This window comes from Natator depressus, chromosome 24 (genome assembly GCF_965152275.1).
Source record: "Natator depressus isolate rNatDep1 chromosome 24, rNatDep2.hap1, whole genome shotgun sequence".
Taxonomy (NCBI): Eukaryota; Metazoa; Chordata; order Testudines; family Cheloniidae; genus Natator; species Natator depressus.
The window spans coordinates 10,090,089-10,105,747 of record NC_134257.1 but is presented as its reverse complement, the minus strand read 5'-3'; the positions used below and the strand labels follow the sequence as shown (position 1 = coordinate 10,105,747).

The following is a 15,659-nucleotide window of genomic DNA, read 5'->3' as shown; positions in this document are numbered from 1 at the left end:
TGTGGATTAGCGAGGGTGGGGGCGAGAGGAAAAAGCAAAACATTTTCTTTTCACTGCAAATTTCTGTGCCGGCAAAATGGCATCGAGCCCCGGCTGGGAATCTGTCAGCTCTTCCCAGCCAAGCAGCTGCTTTTCCTGCAAAGAAACCTCCCTGACAAACTTCCACTGGGGTGGGGGGAATTCGGAGCGGGCCGAATTCAGCGTGGAAAAAGGCAGGGCCTGCGTTCTGTGCTGGACTCACCAATTTTGGGGGGATGGTTATAAAGCTGCAGCCTTTGGCTTGAGAATGCTCACGGTGGCAGGGTGGAAATTCACCCGGTGCAACGTAGCTTAGTTACCACTTAAACTGCTAGTGCGTAAGTGGCGAATAGGCCCTGTGAGTCCAGGTAACTCCGGAAGCACACTTGCTCTCTGGTCACGCTAATCCTAACTGAAACGGCTGCCAAATGACCCTCTCCTGATATTCATGGGGAGTGTTTAATCACCTTGAAAGTCCTTCTGGCTCAGGGCCCAATCCACAGCAAGCTGAAGTCAGTGGAAAGACTCGTATTGACTTCAAAGAGCTTAGGATCAGCTCCGTAGCGTGTTCAGTCACATCACCCATTAGGGTGCCTCCCTAAGGGTAGGCAGCCTTGTTTAACAAACTGGGAATTGCACTGGGGCTCAAGAAACCTGGGTTAAATTCCTGCCTGAGCCATAGGCAGCCACGGAGTTTAGGCCAGTCACTTCACCTGCCATGTCCATCTGTAACATGAGGGTGACACTTCCCTACTGCCCAGAGTGCTGAGAATATAAACCCCATTAGTTGTGGTAAGGTGCCAAGCCCCTTGAGTGATGACAACAGCCTGGAGTCACCTCTGGCAGGCAGCCACCCATGGCCAGGTGAAAAAGTGTCCTCCATCAGGGTTGGGGCCAGTGCTTATGCAGCTCCAGGAGTCAGGGTTCCCGTCCACCTGCCGACTGTGGTGTGTGAATGTATGTATTAGAACCTGGCCGCCCCGGTGGGACTCAAACCCCAAGAGGCGTCCGCTGGCTGGGAGGGGCTCATTCAACCACGTAACGCACAGGGGGAGCTACTGCATCGGTTCCCTGCTGACAGCTGTGCGGAGTGTGATGCGTAACCAGGGTGTGAGAGATAGCTGAGAAGTGGGACTGCCCTGTGCATTTCTGGTGATGGCAGCCCCACCGTAAGAGGAAAGAAGAGTTAGAGAGCCAGCTGGTGGCCTGGGCTCAATTCCCTGCTCTGCCGCAGAACTCCCAGATGACCTGGGGCAAGTCACTCCGGGCTTGACCCACAAGGATATTTAGGTGCCTAACTCCCACTGGAGGCTCTGGGGACAATGGGGATTACAGCACTGCCACGCTGGTAATGAGCACTGTCAATGTACTAGATGGAGGTAGGGTCAGAGACATCCACCCCTGCTGGCCTGGCCTGCAGCCAGCATTATCCCTCTACAGGTGTCCACGAAAGTGAGCAGGGGTCAGAGGGGTCACATGATCCTTTTAATTTCCCTTCCCCGCCCCCCCCGTAAAAGCGGCACCATCACCCTCCTTCTCATCCTAACTCCCTGAGCTCCCCCTCCTGTTCACCACTGTGTACTGCATGTCCTGCTCTATGTTATCCCTGGGAATTAGCTGAAAACTTTTTGCCCATAATTAAGGGAGAGCTCATCTGCTGGTGAACATAATCTCGTGGTGACTTGAACTTCGGAGAGATACAGGACCAGGGCAAAGCCTTCCCTAAGCCAGTCTAAGTTAAAGAGGGGCTCTGGGTAAAGTCTTAGGGCAGCTACTAATGAGGTCTGCTGAATAGCGGGCTAGACCAGGAATCAGGGGACCTAGGACCTTGGACAGGTCCTATCCAACACCTTGTCTTAAATGCTTTGAGGCAGGGACTGCCTCTGTGTTTGTGCAACACCCAGCGCCATAGAGCCCTGGGCTCTGGCTACAATAATAACAATGCAAACATACCTGCTCAAGTGCCCAGCTGATATGGGGGTAGGAAATCCGTGACTGGTGAGAGCTTTCACAGCTATGCTGGGCCACTGACGTGGGTCAATCACTATCACGCCACTGATCTACTTATCCATGGTGGTTATTGAGCTTTCTACACTGCCTAGTTAACCAATAATAGCAAATCCACGTACGGGATCATGCCCCCTGTGCTCCGGGCAGCGGTGGGGTTAGAGTGACACTTTCTGGGGAAAATGGGGAAAGGAGGTTTGGTTTATCTATTACTATTGAAGGGACCAGGACATGAGAACGACCTGATTTGTTCCCTAGCCCTTTGTGAATTCACAGCATTTAAGGTACCATTAGATCGTCTCCTGTGACTGCCTGTATACCACAGTCCTTACCTTTCACCCGTTGCCCCTGAGCTGAGCCCAGTAACTTGTGTTTGGCTAAGGCGTATCTTCCAGAACGGCAGCCAGGCTTGAGCTGAAGACCAAGAGATGGAGAACCCATCACTGCTCTTGTTCCAGAACTTCATTACCTGCACTGTTAAAAACCACGTGCCTTATTTCTAATTTGAATTTGTCTGGCAGCAGCTTATTGGGTCGTGTCATGCTTTGCTAGCTGAAAGAGCCTTTTAGTACCCGAGATTTTCTCCACATGAAGATACCGTATACGCTGTAATCAAGTCACCTCTCAGTCTTCTTTTTGACAAGCTAAACAAGTCCCTGCTCAGGAAGAGGCTGAAGTAACTCACCATCGAAGCGTCCGGTGACCTCATGCCTCCCTTGTTGCAAGCACGGTGGAGCAGAACTGATAGTAGCAACAAATAAAACGTGTAAGGGGGGAGACTAGGAATGAAACGGTAGAGGAAGGCTGGTCCTGGGATCTGTCATGGGGCCCACTCACCACAGCAGCGCCTCCTGCTGGCTGTCACGGGGATTAGCTCTGCCAGCCCACGTGGCAGAGCTAATCTCCTGGTGGTGCCTCTCCCATCATCATCTCCACCTGCAGACCCGCCTCAAGCCAAGTACTACAGTGTCCTTTTCAGGACTCAGCCCTCCAGTCATGCCACCATCAGTATTTCCCCGTTTCCAGGGTGTGGGTGTGTGTGTGTGTGTGTGTGTACGGGGAATTACTATCCTTGCCCAAGTCCTGCCACTTTCCCAGTGGTGGAGGAAGAGTACCCAGGCCCACCCATTACTCTGGGTCCCTGCCCAGGGACCCTGTGCATAGCAGCCTGCTTCTGAGCTTCTTTAACTTCTGTCTCTGCTGCTTCAACACTCTGGGCCACTTCCCCGAGGCCCCAGCACCATCTTCATTCTCTTCTCCAGGCATTCAGCCCACTAGTCCCAGCAGCCAGCCAGGAGCTCCCTCACACTCCCCCCGGTCTCTGCTAGCAGCTGCTCTGTCCAAGGTACTGCTAATCCTCTCAGCTCCTCAGGGATACCTTGCTCACTTGCTGAGCCACTGACTGTCTCTGGCCCTACAGCTCCTTTTATGTGAGCCCCCCGGGCCCTGATTGGCTGTTCCGTGCAGCCTCCCTCCAATTGGCTGCTTCCTGTGCAGCCTCCCTAAGCTTCTTGGAGGACTCACCTCCACTGCTCCTTTCTGGGACAGGGTGTGGCTGGCCCATGAAGCCTCCATTAACCCCTTCCTCTCCAGTATAGGTGAATACCCCATCACAGGGTCAAAGCCCTGACCTAAACTAGCCCTTGGATGACAGCAGTTCTATTTCCTTCTCTACTATACACTCTCCATGCAGCCTTGGGCAACTTATTTGGGCCCAGAGTCTCAGAGATGCTTACAGCACCTACCTCAATGTGAGTTAGATGTCTGCATTTCTTTGGGGATCTGGCCCTTAATCTCTCTGCCTCAGTTCCTCCTCTGTAAAACAGGGAGTGGGGGAAAGTAACGTTTGCTTTCCCCCTACCCATCATCTGTTTAGACTCTGAGGCCTGGCGGGGCCAGGCCTCTCACACACTACATGTTTGTGCAGCACCTGGCCCCATGGGACCCTGATCTCAGCTGGAGCCTCTCGGAGCCTCTGTTGTACAAAGAAGTAAGAATAGGCCTAGCGTCAAAAGGGCCAATTTCTAAGGTTTGAAAGGATCTGATGCATTGGCTTTGGGGTCCTTTTCCGGGTCTCTAGAGAGTCTTCAGGCTGAAAAAAATACAATCTGAGGACTTTTGAGGACCAGTTTAGCAGCCTTGGGAAGTTCCTTGGGGTGAGATTAGAGTCATAACTATAACATCCTCTCCTAGTAATGACACCTGCCCTGATCCCGGGACACGCCCCCAGCCCCCAGTCGGGTCACATCTGGGTCATTTCCAAATAAGATCAGGCTCCTTGCTCAGTTCCAACTCAGGCTAGAGCCCAGTGGTCTCAGGGACTCACATGCTACTGTACAGAACTGCCCAGATATGTGTCATAGGCCCTCTACTGCTAATGGCTAATGGATATGCCCATTAGCTCAGGTTGCACGGGCATGTACTGGTAGAGAAGGAGGTTCACATCTGGCTTCCTTCCCATCTTGAAAGGGATGATCAGCCACTTCCATCCCTCCCCAGCTGCAACCCTTTGCTGGACCAGAAAGCTATGTGTCAGGCAGGAGTAGGCTGTGTGTGGTGGGGCGGGGGGAGGAGGATTTGTAAAGTCCACTGCACATATTGGCCACCCCCCTCCTGCATCAGACTGTGGAAAAATTAATTTCACCCGAGAATACTTTGCTGCTCCACACCCTTAACCTGTGGAACCCCCTCAACACACATACCCTGAGAGTGGTCCTATTGGCAAAACAGGGGAAGGCTCCAATGGTAGATAGATAGATAGATAGATAGATATAAATGACAATCGTTTGCTAGCTAGCTAGATTCATATGGCAAGAGACAGGCAGTGTCTGCTGGTTCGTATACACTGCAATAAAAGACCCACGGCATCACGTCTCAGAGCAGGGTCAAATGACTTGGGTTTGTGGGGCTATAAATAGCAGCGTAGAGGTTGGGACTGGAGCCTGGGTTCTGGGACCCTCCCCCTAGCCAGGTTTTAGAGCCCAGGCTCCAGCCCCAGCCCCAACATCTGCGCTGCTGTTTTTAGCCCCATGGCCTGAGCCCCATGAACCTGAGTCAATTGACCTGGGCTCCGAGACTCAGTGTGGCAGGTTTTTCTTTGCAGTGTAGATGTACCCTTTGGGTGAAATGTTGGCCCTAGTGAAGTCAGCAGGAGTTTTACCATTGACTTCAATGGGTCAGGATTTCCCCTCTCTGTCAGGTAAGTAGCTGGATTGTTTGGTCTGTCTATCTCTGTCTGTCTGACCGGCAGATTAGATCCAATGCTACTGAGAGAGTGGTTGACTTTCTACTTCACCCACAGGCCTTGTAGAATTATGGTCATGGCCCATCTGCTTCCAATTACAGCATTTAATGAAATGAAGGAGATCACATCCATGCCTGGGTATTTAATCCCTGTGTCTATCCCCATTTGAAAAGCTGGCACATTTGGTTTCATGACAGTACACAGTGGGAACGAAAGAGGTCTGCGCATTGAGTTTATCAGTGTAAGTCATTTCAGTTCTTGCAAATCTACAAAGAACTGGTAGGGTTGTTGAAGAAGAAGAAGAAAAAGAAGAAGGATTGGATTCTTGTTGCGCTAGGTGCTGTACAAACATAAAAGACTGTCCCTGCCCAGAAGCAGAGTAGAATCTAAAAGATATTGTATTACTAAGTCATTTATTATTAAAACTAATAGAATCCTGCCCCCTCGTGGTTAATTAGCAATTTTCTCTTCTAGGCTTCTCCAGTATTTGAAGTGCGCGGGGGAGAAAGACTGATAAGTGAGCCCAGGAATCAGAAGGGCTAATAAACACACTACGGTGTCCCTGGTGGAGATAGAGGGCAGGATCTCAATCACAAAAATCCTATGGTGATCATTGAATGAAACATTTAACATTCTTAGAACTAACAGCAAATAGAAACTGCCCCTTGTCTCCCTTCCGTACAGTTGGCTAAAGTGGCAAACATTCATTAACTTTAATAATAAATTACTTAGTAATACATTATCCAACCCAGCAATCCTCATACAGGCTGTCTGTCTGCCTGTCTCATCCAGCTGCTGTCCACGCTCAGCCCCTCGTTGTGTCTGAGCTCAGCCCACCCTGAGGTGGCTCCTAACCATGTCCATCCCTTTTGCCCTTTCCTCCAGATGACTTCCGCCACCAAGGTGTACTACAGCCAGACCACCCAGACCGACAGCCGCCCCCTCATCGGCTCTGGCCTGCGCAAGCGGCGCGTGATGACCAAGGATGGCCGGAGCAACGTGCGGATGGAGCACATCGCTGACAAGCGGTTCCTCTATCTCAAGGACCTGTGGACCACCTTCATCGACATGCAATGGCGCTACAAGCTGTTGCTCTTCTCCGCCACATTTGCCGGCACCTGGTTCATCTTCGGGGTGATCTGGTACCTGGTGGCCTTGCTGCATGGGGACCTACTGGAGTTCGACCCCCCGGCCAACCACACCCCGTGCGTCATGCAGGTACACACGCTGACTGGAGCATTCCTCTTCTCCCTGGAGTCCCAGACCACCATTGGCTATGGCTTCCGCTACATCAGCGAGGAATGCCCCTTGGCCATTGTACTGCTCATCAGCCAGCTGGTTCTCACCACCATCATGGAGATCTTCATCACTGGCACTTTCCTGGCCAAGATCGCCCGTCCTAAGAAGAGAGCTGAGACCATCAAGTTCAGCCAGAACGCGGTGGTAGCCCAACACAATGGCAAGACCTGCCTGATGATCCGGGTGGCCAACATGCGCAAGAGCCTGCTGATTGGCTGCCAGGTGACCGGCAAGCTGCTCAACACCTACCTCACCAAGGAAGGGGAGTGTGTCCGGCTTAACCAGGTCAATGTGGACTTCCACGTGGACACGGCTTCTGACAGCCCCTTCCTCATCCTACCCCTCACCTTCTACCATGTGGTGGATGACTCCAGCCCCTTGCGGGACACGGCCCTGCGCACAGGCGAAGGAGACTTCGAGCTGGTGGTGATCCTCAGCGGCACGGTGGAGTCGACCAGCGCCACCTGCCAGGTGCGCACCTCCTACCTGCCTGAGGAGATCCTGTGGGGCTACGAGTTCAGCCCAGTCATCTCCCTCTCAGCCAGCGGCAAGTACGTGGCTGACTTCAGCCTGTTTGACCAGGTGGTCAAGGTGTCGCCTCTGTGCTGCGTCCACGAGACAGTGCGGTTCGGGGACCCCGAGAAGCTGAAGCTGGAGGAGTCCTTCCGGGAGAAATCAGAGCGGGAGGGCAGCCCCCTGAGCGTCCGCATCAGCAACGTCTGATCCTGCCCACCGCACACTGAGCTCCAAGGAGATTCGCTTCACCCTTTCTTTTTAGCTGTTTTTTTCCCCTGGTCTCTTTCTTTCTTTCTTTCTTTCTTTCTTTCTTTCTTTCTTTCTTTCTTTCTTTCTTTCTTTCTTTCTTTCTTTCTTTCTTTCTTTCCATGTCTCATGGGGCAACTCCAGTGCTCCACTCTTTTTAGGAACGCACCGGAGGATGGCAGCTTTAGTTCCCCCGAAAGTGCCACTCCTGTCCTCGCTGGGCCCGGGAGGCCCTGGGTCCAAGGGAGCAGCTGGGATGCAACTCTTCCATCCTCCATGCCAAAGCATTTTCCAATCCCTCCTTTTCAGTGGCGTGGTGGCGGCAGCATGACTGTCTGGGAGCACCGGAGCCCCCTGCGGGACAGCTGGTCACCAGCCAGGAGGACTGCACCTCCCGCCACAGAACACAGATTCTGTAGGGTGTGGGGGGGTAACTACTCTGCCTTCGATCTGACCCCGTCCTCACCATGCAGACTCAAGCCTAATGCCCAGCTAATCTACCAGCGAGAGACAATGCCAGGTGGCCCCAAGAGAAGCTGGCACCTCCCTCCCCTGCCCAGGACCTAGGAACATAGCAATGGCTACACTGGATCCAACCAAGGACCCAACTAGCCCAGTAGCCCATCTCCAACAGTGGCCAGCACCAGCATCCTCAGAGGCTGAAACCCTGTAGCAATGGAATAAGCTGCCCATGGGGAAGTTTTCCTCCTGACCCCCACTGGCCCTGAAGCAGACCGGTGGATAGCCCCTTCCAAAGCTCTTGGTTGTTTTCTTAGATCCTTACTCTTCTAACTCTGGATCATCTTGTTACACAGAAAAAGGCCCAGTCCTTTTGCAAATCCTGCTAAGCTTCTGGCCTCTATGACCCTTGTGGCAGTGAGTTCCACCGGCTCACTGTGGGAAAAAACATTTGTTTAAATTTGCTGTGGGGAGCTTTGGGGGGAGGATTTTGCCAACAGAAACAATGGATCTCTGAGAGCCCCCAAACTGTCTCCATGGGAATGAAGAGAGGGCAGCATGAAGCTTTGAAAAGAGAAATGGTCCCAGTTCAAAACACCTTCTGCCATCCACAGGCCTTCATGTGGTCCATGGTGCTGGTCTATTTTCCTGGGATGTTGTGCATACAGTCTAGGGGCCTGACGGGAGATTAATCCCCTTTGCTTGCTTCTCAGCACCAGGGACAGCTGGACCCAGGGCTGGCAGAGCCACACACAGACCTCAGAGCCAGCAATTAGAGAGACGGCACACTGGGTTTGTGTCCCTGCTGTCAAGCAGCACCAGCATCCAGTGCTCATCACCCTGGGTTCCTCTCTCAGACCTCTCTGGGGATTTTCATCACACCTGAAGGAAGCTGCACTTCAACCGGAACCAGGTGCAGCTTTTGCATCATCAGCTTGGGTTGGCTCTTGTCCACACAATGGTTATAACACTGTGACAAATCGGACTTGGATTTCACTGCTGTTATCACCATGCTGCAGGCTTGGGAGCGCACGGCGGTAGTCGCTCCCAGCCACTGCAGCCTGCACTCAAGGAGAACCCTCATCAACTCTTAGCAATACAGGGCCTGTGATGGGTGGTCAAGCAGTTCTGATTTCCATCCAGAAGAGAGCAGTGGCGACAGACCCACCAGCCAGTATGAATCCCCTGCATTCAAGCCGGAAACCAGCAATACCCCAGAGAAGTTAAAACGAAGGCGGACACTTACCTCTCCTTTGTACCCGAGCCCCAGGTACAGGCATGCAGCTTAGACCCAGCCTTACCTCCACTGTCCCAAACAGACCTGCTGTGATTTCGTTCTTTATTACTGTAAATTACTGACATCAGAAATGCTGAATCCAGAAGCTGAGGCTATGGGAAACCTGATCGGTGTTAAAGAAATGTTTGATCTCACTTTATCCCAAGCTCTCTGATCTGCCGGCTATCGCATCCGATCTCTGTCACACATTTCAAGGATCAGTGTCTTGGAAGTCTGGGAACTGAGCGGGAACATTATACACTGATCTGCAGTACTGTGTCTGTGTTTAAGGTGCCATTTGAAATTGATTTTGTGCCTGCCACATGGTCCCTGTAACAGTTTACTCATGGGTCAGTTTCTTTCATTTAAGGGTTTTGGAGGGTTTTTTATTATAGTTTTAAAAAGAAAAAAACTTCATAAAATATACATTGACAAACATTCACAATGGAGAAGCTCTAGATTGAACAGTATTTATAGATCTTCTAAGTTTTTAAAAGGCAGAGGACTATTCAGGGAACTACATGTTGGCTGAATTGTTCTCTGCTGTGCGAAAACGAAGTGAAACCATGTTTAATTCTCTGCCTCCCTAGAAACATGGTATCGTGTAAAAATGCAGACAGACTAGTTTAGTTTATTAACTGGAGTGATGGTAATAGCTTCCACAGAGAGTTCTTTTTAACGAGTAAAGAGTTTAAAAAAAAAAAAGCCCAGAAAAACAAAAGCTTAATATTTACACAGCAGCCAGTAACAGGTCAGAGCTATTTTGACATTGCTTTTAAAATGGCACACATTGTGCGTTACAAAATCCCTAGTGGATAACTGCTGCAGAGGCATTTTCCAAAGCTGAATATCAGCGTTGTTCTGCTATTTCCCTTTGCAAAATACCAGCAAAGAGTGGATCACATGATGGAAATGTCCCACAAAAAACACCACAGTCTGATAGATTATCTCTGGGTTGGTTCAAAAAACCCAAAGGTAGGCTCAGATTATCTATTGAATTCTAAAGAACCCTATAATTTCTATCTCCCCCTGTTCTGTTTCTAGAGCTCATTGTTGGTTTCATCCCTGCCAAACCATACGGAATTTTTCCCATCAGGGATATTAAAGTAGAATTACTATGCCCTGAACTAGCTGCCGGTCAGTTTCAGCGCTGATATTCCCTGAATGCAGAAAAAAAATTGTTTGTTTATAACCATGTAACTTACAAATGTCAGTTTCACATTCATTCCTATCCCTTTAGACAGTGAGGATAATCACAGCACGCCTGAGATATTGCCAGGCCAGGGGGCTGAAGAGAGCATCTCCTGATGGAGAAGGGAGGGCCCTGGATTGAGATTAAGGCTACGACTTTGCCATGCCAATTTTTAGTTAATTCCATGGTGAAGGTGTGGGGAAGAAAACCCATAGTCATGGAAAGGTCATGGCTTAGTTGTGGGGGCATTGAGAACGAGCCTGGCCCGCACTCACTCTGGAACAGCGGCTCCTGTCCCTTGGGGCAGGGGCTGACTCCCCATTCCGCGCCGTCGCAGCACTACTCAGGTTTGGTGCATCCACCTCTCCACGGAGGCGGACACACCATATTTGAGTGGCGGAGCAACCGTGTGGTCCACGTCGCAATGCCCAGTGCGGGGGGGCAGGCCCACAGGAGCTGCCTCTACCAGGGTCAGGGACCTTATTAAAATTCACGCCTACCATGAACACTGTGATGAGTATAAAGGGAGATTATTTTTGGAGGATGCAGGACATAGACACACCCTATGGTTCTCTCTGGCTCTTCAGCTGTCAGCCTATGTCAGGGTCTCTCTGAATTCTGGCCTGGGTTATATATAGGCATGCATCCAGCATGCATCCTCCTGCTGCAATACTAGCTCACCCTGTAGCATCAGAGCAGAGCTGTGATTACAGATGCTGCTGAATGATATAGCTTAATGTCCAGCTTCAGTCCAGCACAAAGAGCTTTTATTATTAGTGTTATGTTAGCACCTATAGGCCCCATCTGCTAGGTGCTGTACATACCCATAGTGAGAGACAGTCCCTGCCCCAAGAGCCAGCAATCTACATAGACAAAGGGGAAACAGAGAGGAAAAATGACAGGGTCAAGGTCATACATCACGCCAGTAGCAGAGCCAGGGATAGACTCCAGGTCTCCTGCAGCCCAGGCTGGTGCCTTTCCCACTTTAAATATCCCCATGGTGCTGCCTTCCAGCAGCCCTGAGCCTGCCCCTGCTTCGGGAGGCGGGAGCTTTGCCATATGCCGCAGCGGGGAGCCCAGAATTCAGGCACATTCCACACACAATTAACTGCTCTGAAGACAGTGCCATGGGCTCCTGTGAGATGGAGCCAGCACCCCACTTGGGAGCAAAGGTTTCTATTAAAAAAAGGAGTACTTGTGGCACCTTAGATACTAACCAATTTATTTGAGCATAAGCTTTCGTGAGCTACAACTCACGTCATCAGTTTCTATTGTAATCAGCAATACGGCCTTCATTGTGATTGGCAATCAGCTTCCTCCTTCACCTGGGTTCTTTCCCAGCATTGTAGCCTTGATGTAAATCCAGCTGCTTCCCTTCATTTTCCCATCAGGACTGATGACAAAGGTCATTAATGGCTTGTCTCTCCCTCCCAATAGGGAACAGGACACTGCCATCAGCCCAGCTGGCGTCTGAGTGCTTTTTTTCATCCAACGTCCCCAAGAGCTCCGCCAGTTTTACAGAACGATTACAAACCGAGATTGTTTCACTCACCACTGAAATGCGGCCACCTCTTGGCCAGCACTCGGCAGCTGTTTAACAGCTGCATGTCCACACTGCACAGAAGTTTAAGGCAGGAAGTGAAGAAGGATTTTTTATCCACTTGTGACGGGAGAATTTACGTTGGCCAAATGTCTTTACCCAAGGTGGGATCTGGCAATTAGTGCAACACCTGCCATGGGATTTTAAATTCTTATTCTGTATTGTGGTAATTATGGACAGGACCCCATGGAGCTAAGCACTGTACAAACATGGAACAAAGAGATGGTCTCTGCCCCAAGGAGCTGACAGTCTAAGCAAATGACTACACGTGATTGGGACCTCACTGTTATCTCTTGTCTGCCAAATCAACCACTGGGTCAGGCTCCCAGGTGCTGTAAAGCAGGTGTAGCGCCATCCAGGGGGAGCCAAGCCAGTCTGCACCAGCTGAGTGCCTGGCCCACTGTGTGTCAGGGGATGAAAATAGAATTGTTTGGAAAAGAAACAGAGAGCATCACAAATTCATCATTTTGCCTGGAGTTAGGCTGTGATTAAGATCCAACCCCCTCTCCCCACCTCCAACTTTTTCCTGAGTTAGAATCTGAAAGCTCTTTACTTTGTGGTGCTGAAACTTTGGTTACTGGCTGGGAGGAGAATCCCTGGCTCATTTCATTTAGAATGTTAGAGCTCCTGGATTCTAGAATCTGGAGCCTTGTAGCACTTCCTGGGTTCTACCATTCCAAGTCTTGCAGAATTTTAAGGGCTACGTTCCATTTAGGAGAAAGAAAAAGAGAATTTTTTTTAAAGCTCTTTGATGCTTAAAGAATTTCCATGGGATTTTTTAACAGGTTGACAGTTAAATTTAGCAACTATAAAAAATTCTTGTGGAGAAATAGCCCCTTGGGTAGGGAGGCAGATGTCACGGGGTGGGGGAGAGAACAGGCAGAGAAAGTGCAAAAGTAGAAGAGGGAAGAGGTATTTGAGAAAGAACATTATAAAACCTGGATGATCTTTAGAAAAGTTCTAGACTTTTCCCATTGCCCCAAACATGTCTCTCTCCTATGTCTGAGTCCTGGCTGCTGTGTATGTGTGCCCCTGCCTTCTACCTGAGAGAGTCAGAATAGGCCTTTTCTACTTCAGAAACCAGGTCACATCGTGCGGCATAAAATCGAGGCCTTGACTTCATGTGGTCATTAAAACAATGGCTTGCCCTTCTCTACCATCTTTCTTCCAAGGATCTCAAACATTCTATAATGAAGTCTGACAACTGTCTTGTGAGGCAGGCAAGGGAAAGCTTCACCAACCACTGAAATGCAGCCACCTCTGGAGTGGAACGCAGCAGCTAGTCAACAATGCACAACAACCCTGTATAACAGCTTCGCATATAAAGTGAAGAAGAATACAGTAAATTATGGACATGATACGGGGGTATGACCAGAGTTCAGGTTTGATCAGGATACCAGAGTTACTCTTAGGAAGAGCACCATGAGATTTTTCATGACAAGACGAGGTCAGGAGGACATCGATTTCACCTGTACAGGCTGGAGCACACAATAAATACTCCCACACCTCCAGCCACACAGTACCTCTAGCCCCACACTGGGGCCTTCATTCCATTCCTATCCAAAGGGAAGAGCACGTGCCACATAACTGCAAATGCCACTCCAGTGAGCTATCTACAGATCTCCCCCCTAAGTAGGATGTAGGATCAACCTGGCATCTTCAGCACCAAAGGCACAGCCGCATCCTAGTCAGTTAAAGGAGTCACTGCCTTAACTGCTAGTATGAGCGGGCTCAGTATATATTTATATGGACCAGTCATGAGAGGGGAACATGACACACTTAGCCAGAGGGCTAGATCCAGACCACACCAGCTGTAGTCCTGGGCCTGATTTTCAGTCATGTTAAGTCCTCTTTACACTGGCGGGAGGGGGTGGGGGGGGCTGAAAGTCGGTGTAGCATAATCTGCAGCCCCTCTGTGCTGCCAGAGCTGTGCAAAGGTGCCAGACAGCATAACTGAGCAAATCCAGCCCAGATAAATTACACGGGGCTACAACAAACAGGCAGGACCTGATTCCCCATTGCGCAGCCTCTCACGCCATCACTTACCCCTGGGCAAAGTGGGTGTGGCACTACAGAAATAAGAGTATTTTATGCCCACTTTGGCCCTGGTGTAAAGGATGTCACACTGGAAATCTGGCCCATAGGTGCCATATGAAGATAGTTTACAACCTCCTCCCGCAGCCCATAACTCCCCAGAGTGTCTTTCTGGTGTAAATGTTTGAAGAATCCGATTACAAAAACTCCAGACTAGTGTTGTCAGAGGAACCTGGGTCTCACATGGTCAGATCCTACTGAATTTCCTATCTCCCATTGCCCCCTTTGAGACACCCAATTGCCCTGCCCCTGGCATGGCCTTGGCATTCTAGGTCTTGTGCCAACAAGTGAAGCCAACAGGTTCTTTAAAGGTGGAGCCATTGGGTTTGGGCGTCACATCTGGATTTTTGCAGCACTGATATTTTAAAGGTGTACTAGAGACTGAGATGAAGGACCCACTGTGGAGAGGTCGATAAGACAGCAAGAGTTCCCAACTCTGCCACTGTTGCCAATGCATGTGATTTTATCGTGATTCTTGTGATAGCTGGTGCTTTTCTTAATGCCCCAGCTCCTGGAGTCCTGGGATAATATAGGCATCTCAGCTTTTGTTTTGTTTTAGAGGACATTTTCTAGCCCTTGTGGGTGGAGGGGCTAGAAAGTCAAAGTCGCCCCAATGCGTCCCTAGAAGCTCAGTGGCCAGAAGGCAAATAGAAAGGACCCAACTTTTATTTATTTTTTTAAAGTCAATGTCATGAGTTGTAAGCCAACTTCATGATTTTAGGGACCTGCCTCATGATTCCTGAATGCTCAGGGCTGGCAATGCTGTATCCCTCCTGGTTCTGAATGGTCAACACTGGCTTAGATGCATTTGGGGCCTGAGTCTCATTTACACTAAGGCCCCTTTGCACCACTCTGGCTGCCGAAAAGAGTCTTAACGTGGCTGTAGCTGCAAGTTGCACTTTACACTGCCAGGGCAGAGTGAGGGAGAATCCAGGCCCCGTGTCTGTGATGCTCATAGGCAGAGCCTTACTGCCTCCTGAGCTGAGCTCCTGCCTGGCTTTGTCGCAGACGTTGAGTTGCTTGAGGGCTTCTTTTCTTCTTTTCAAACGCTCCTCCCGTGAAACAAAAGGAAAGGAAACAATCAAACCCACATCATGCTCAAACCGAGGGCTTCTCGCTGTCTGGAATCCCCGTGCTAAGAGAGGCAGCTTGCTAAGCCTTGAATGGGACTGACTTTCCCTGGTTCTTAGGACTGTTTGCAAAAGTCCACCCCCATTCTGCGTGCGTCGCTCCCCAAGACAAATGCTTCAGAGCTGTTTGCTTCTAAAAGAAAAGCAATGTTACCCACCCAGCAGTTAAGAGAAACCCTACAATAACAGCCCATTGCATGCACCCCGGCACCGACAAGCAAACCACAGCGAACAGCCCAGCATTCACAAGCAACCCTATGAAAATCATAGAATCATAGAATCATAGAATATCAGGGTTGGAAGGGACCCCAGAAGGTCATCTAGTCCAACCCCCTGCTCGAAGCAGGACCAATTCCCAGTTAAATCATCCCAGCCAGGGCTTTGTCAAGCCTGACCTTAAAAACCTCTAAGGAAGGAGATTCTACCACCTCCCTAGGTAACGCATTCCAGTGTTTCACCACCCTCTTAGTGAAAAAGTTTTTCCTAATATCCAATCTAAACCTCCCCCATTGCAACTTGAGACCATTACTCCTCGTTCTGTCATCTGCTACCATTGAGAACAGTCTAGAGCCATCCTC

The 15,659-nt window shown here is 50.1% G+C and overlaps 1 protein-coding gene across 1 annotated transcript in view; it reads left to right on the top strand.

Annotated features, from left to right (window-relative positions):
- Nucleotides 1–15,659, top strand: part of KCNJ10 (potassium inwardly rectifying channel subfamily J member 10) — a 65,777-nt gene extending 50,118 nt beyond the window's left edge. The window contains exon 2 of the mRNA XM_074938736.1: nt 6,155–15,659. Coding sequence (XP_074794837.1) covers nt 6,155–7,291 — 1,137 coding nt within the window. The 3' untranslated portion in view covers nt 7,292–15,659. The remainder of the gene's footprint in view (nt 1–6,154) is intronic.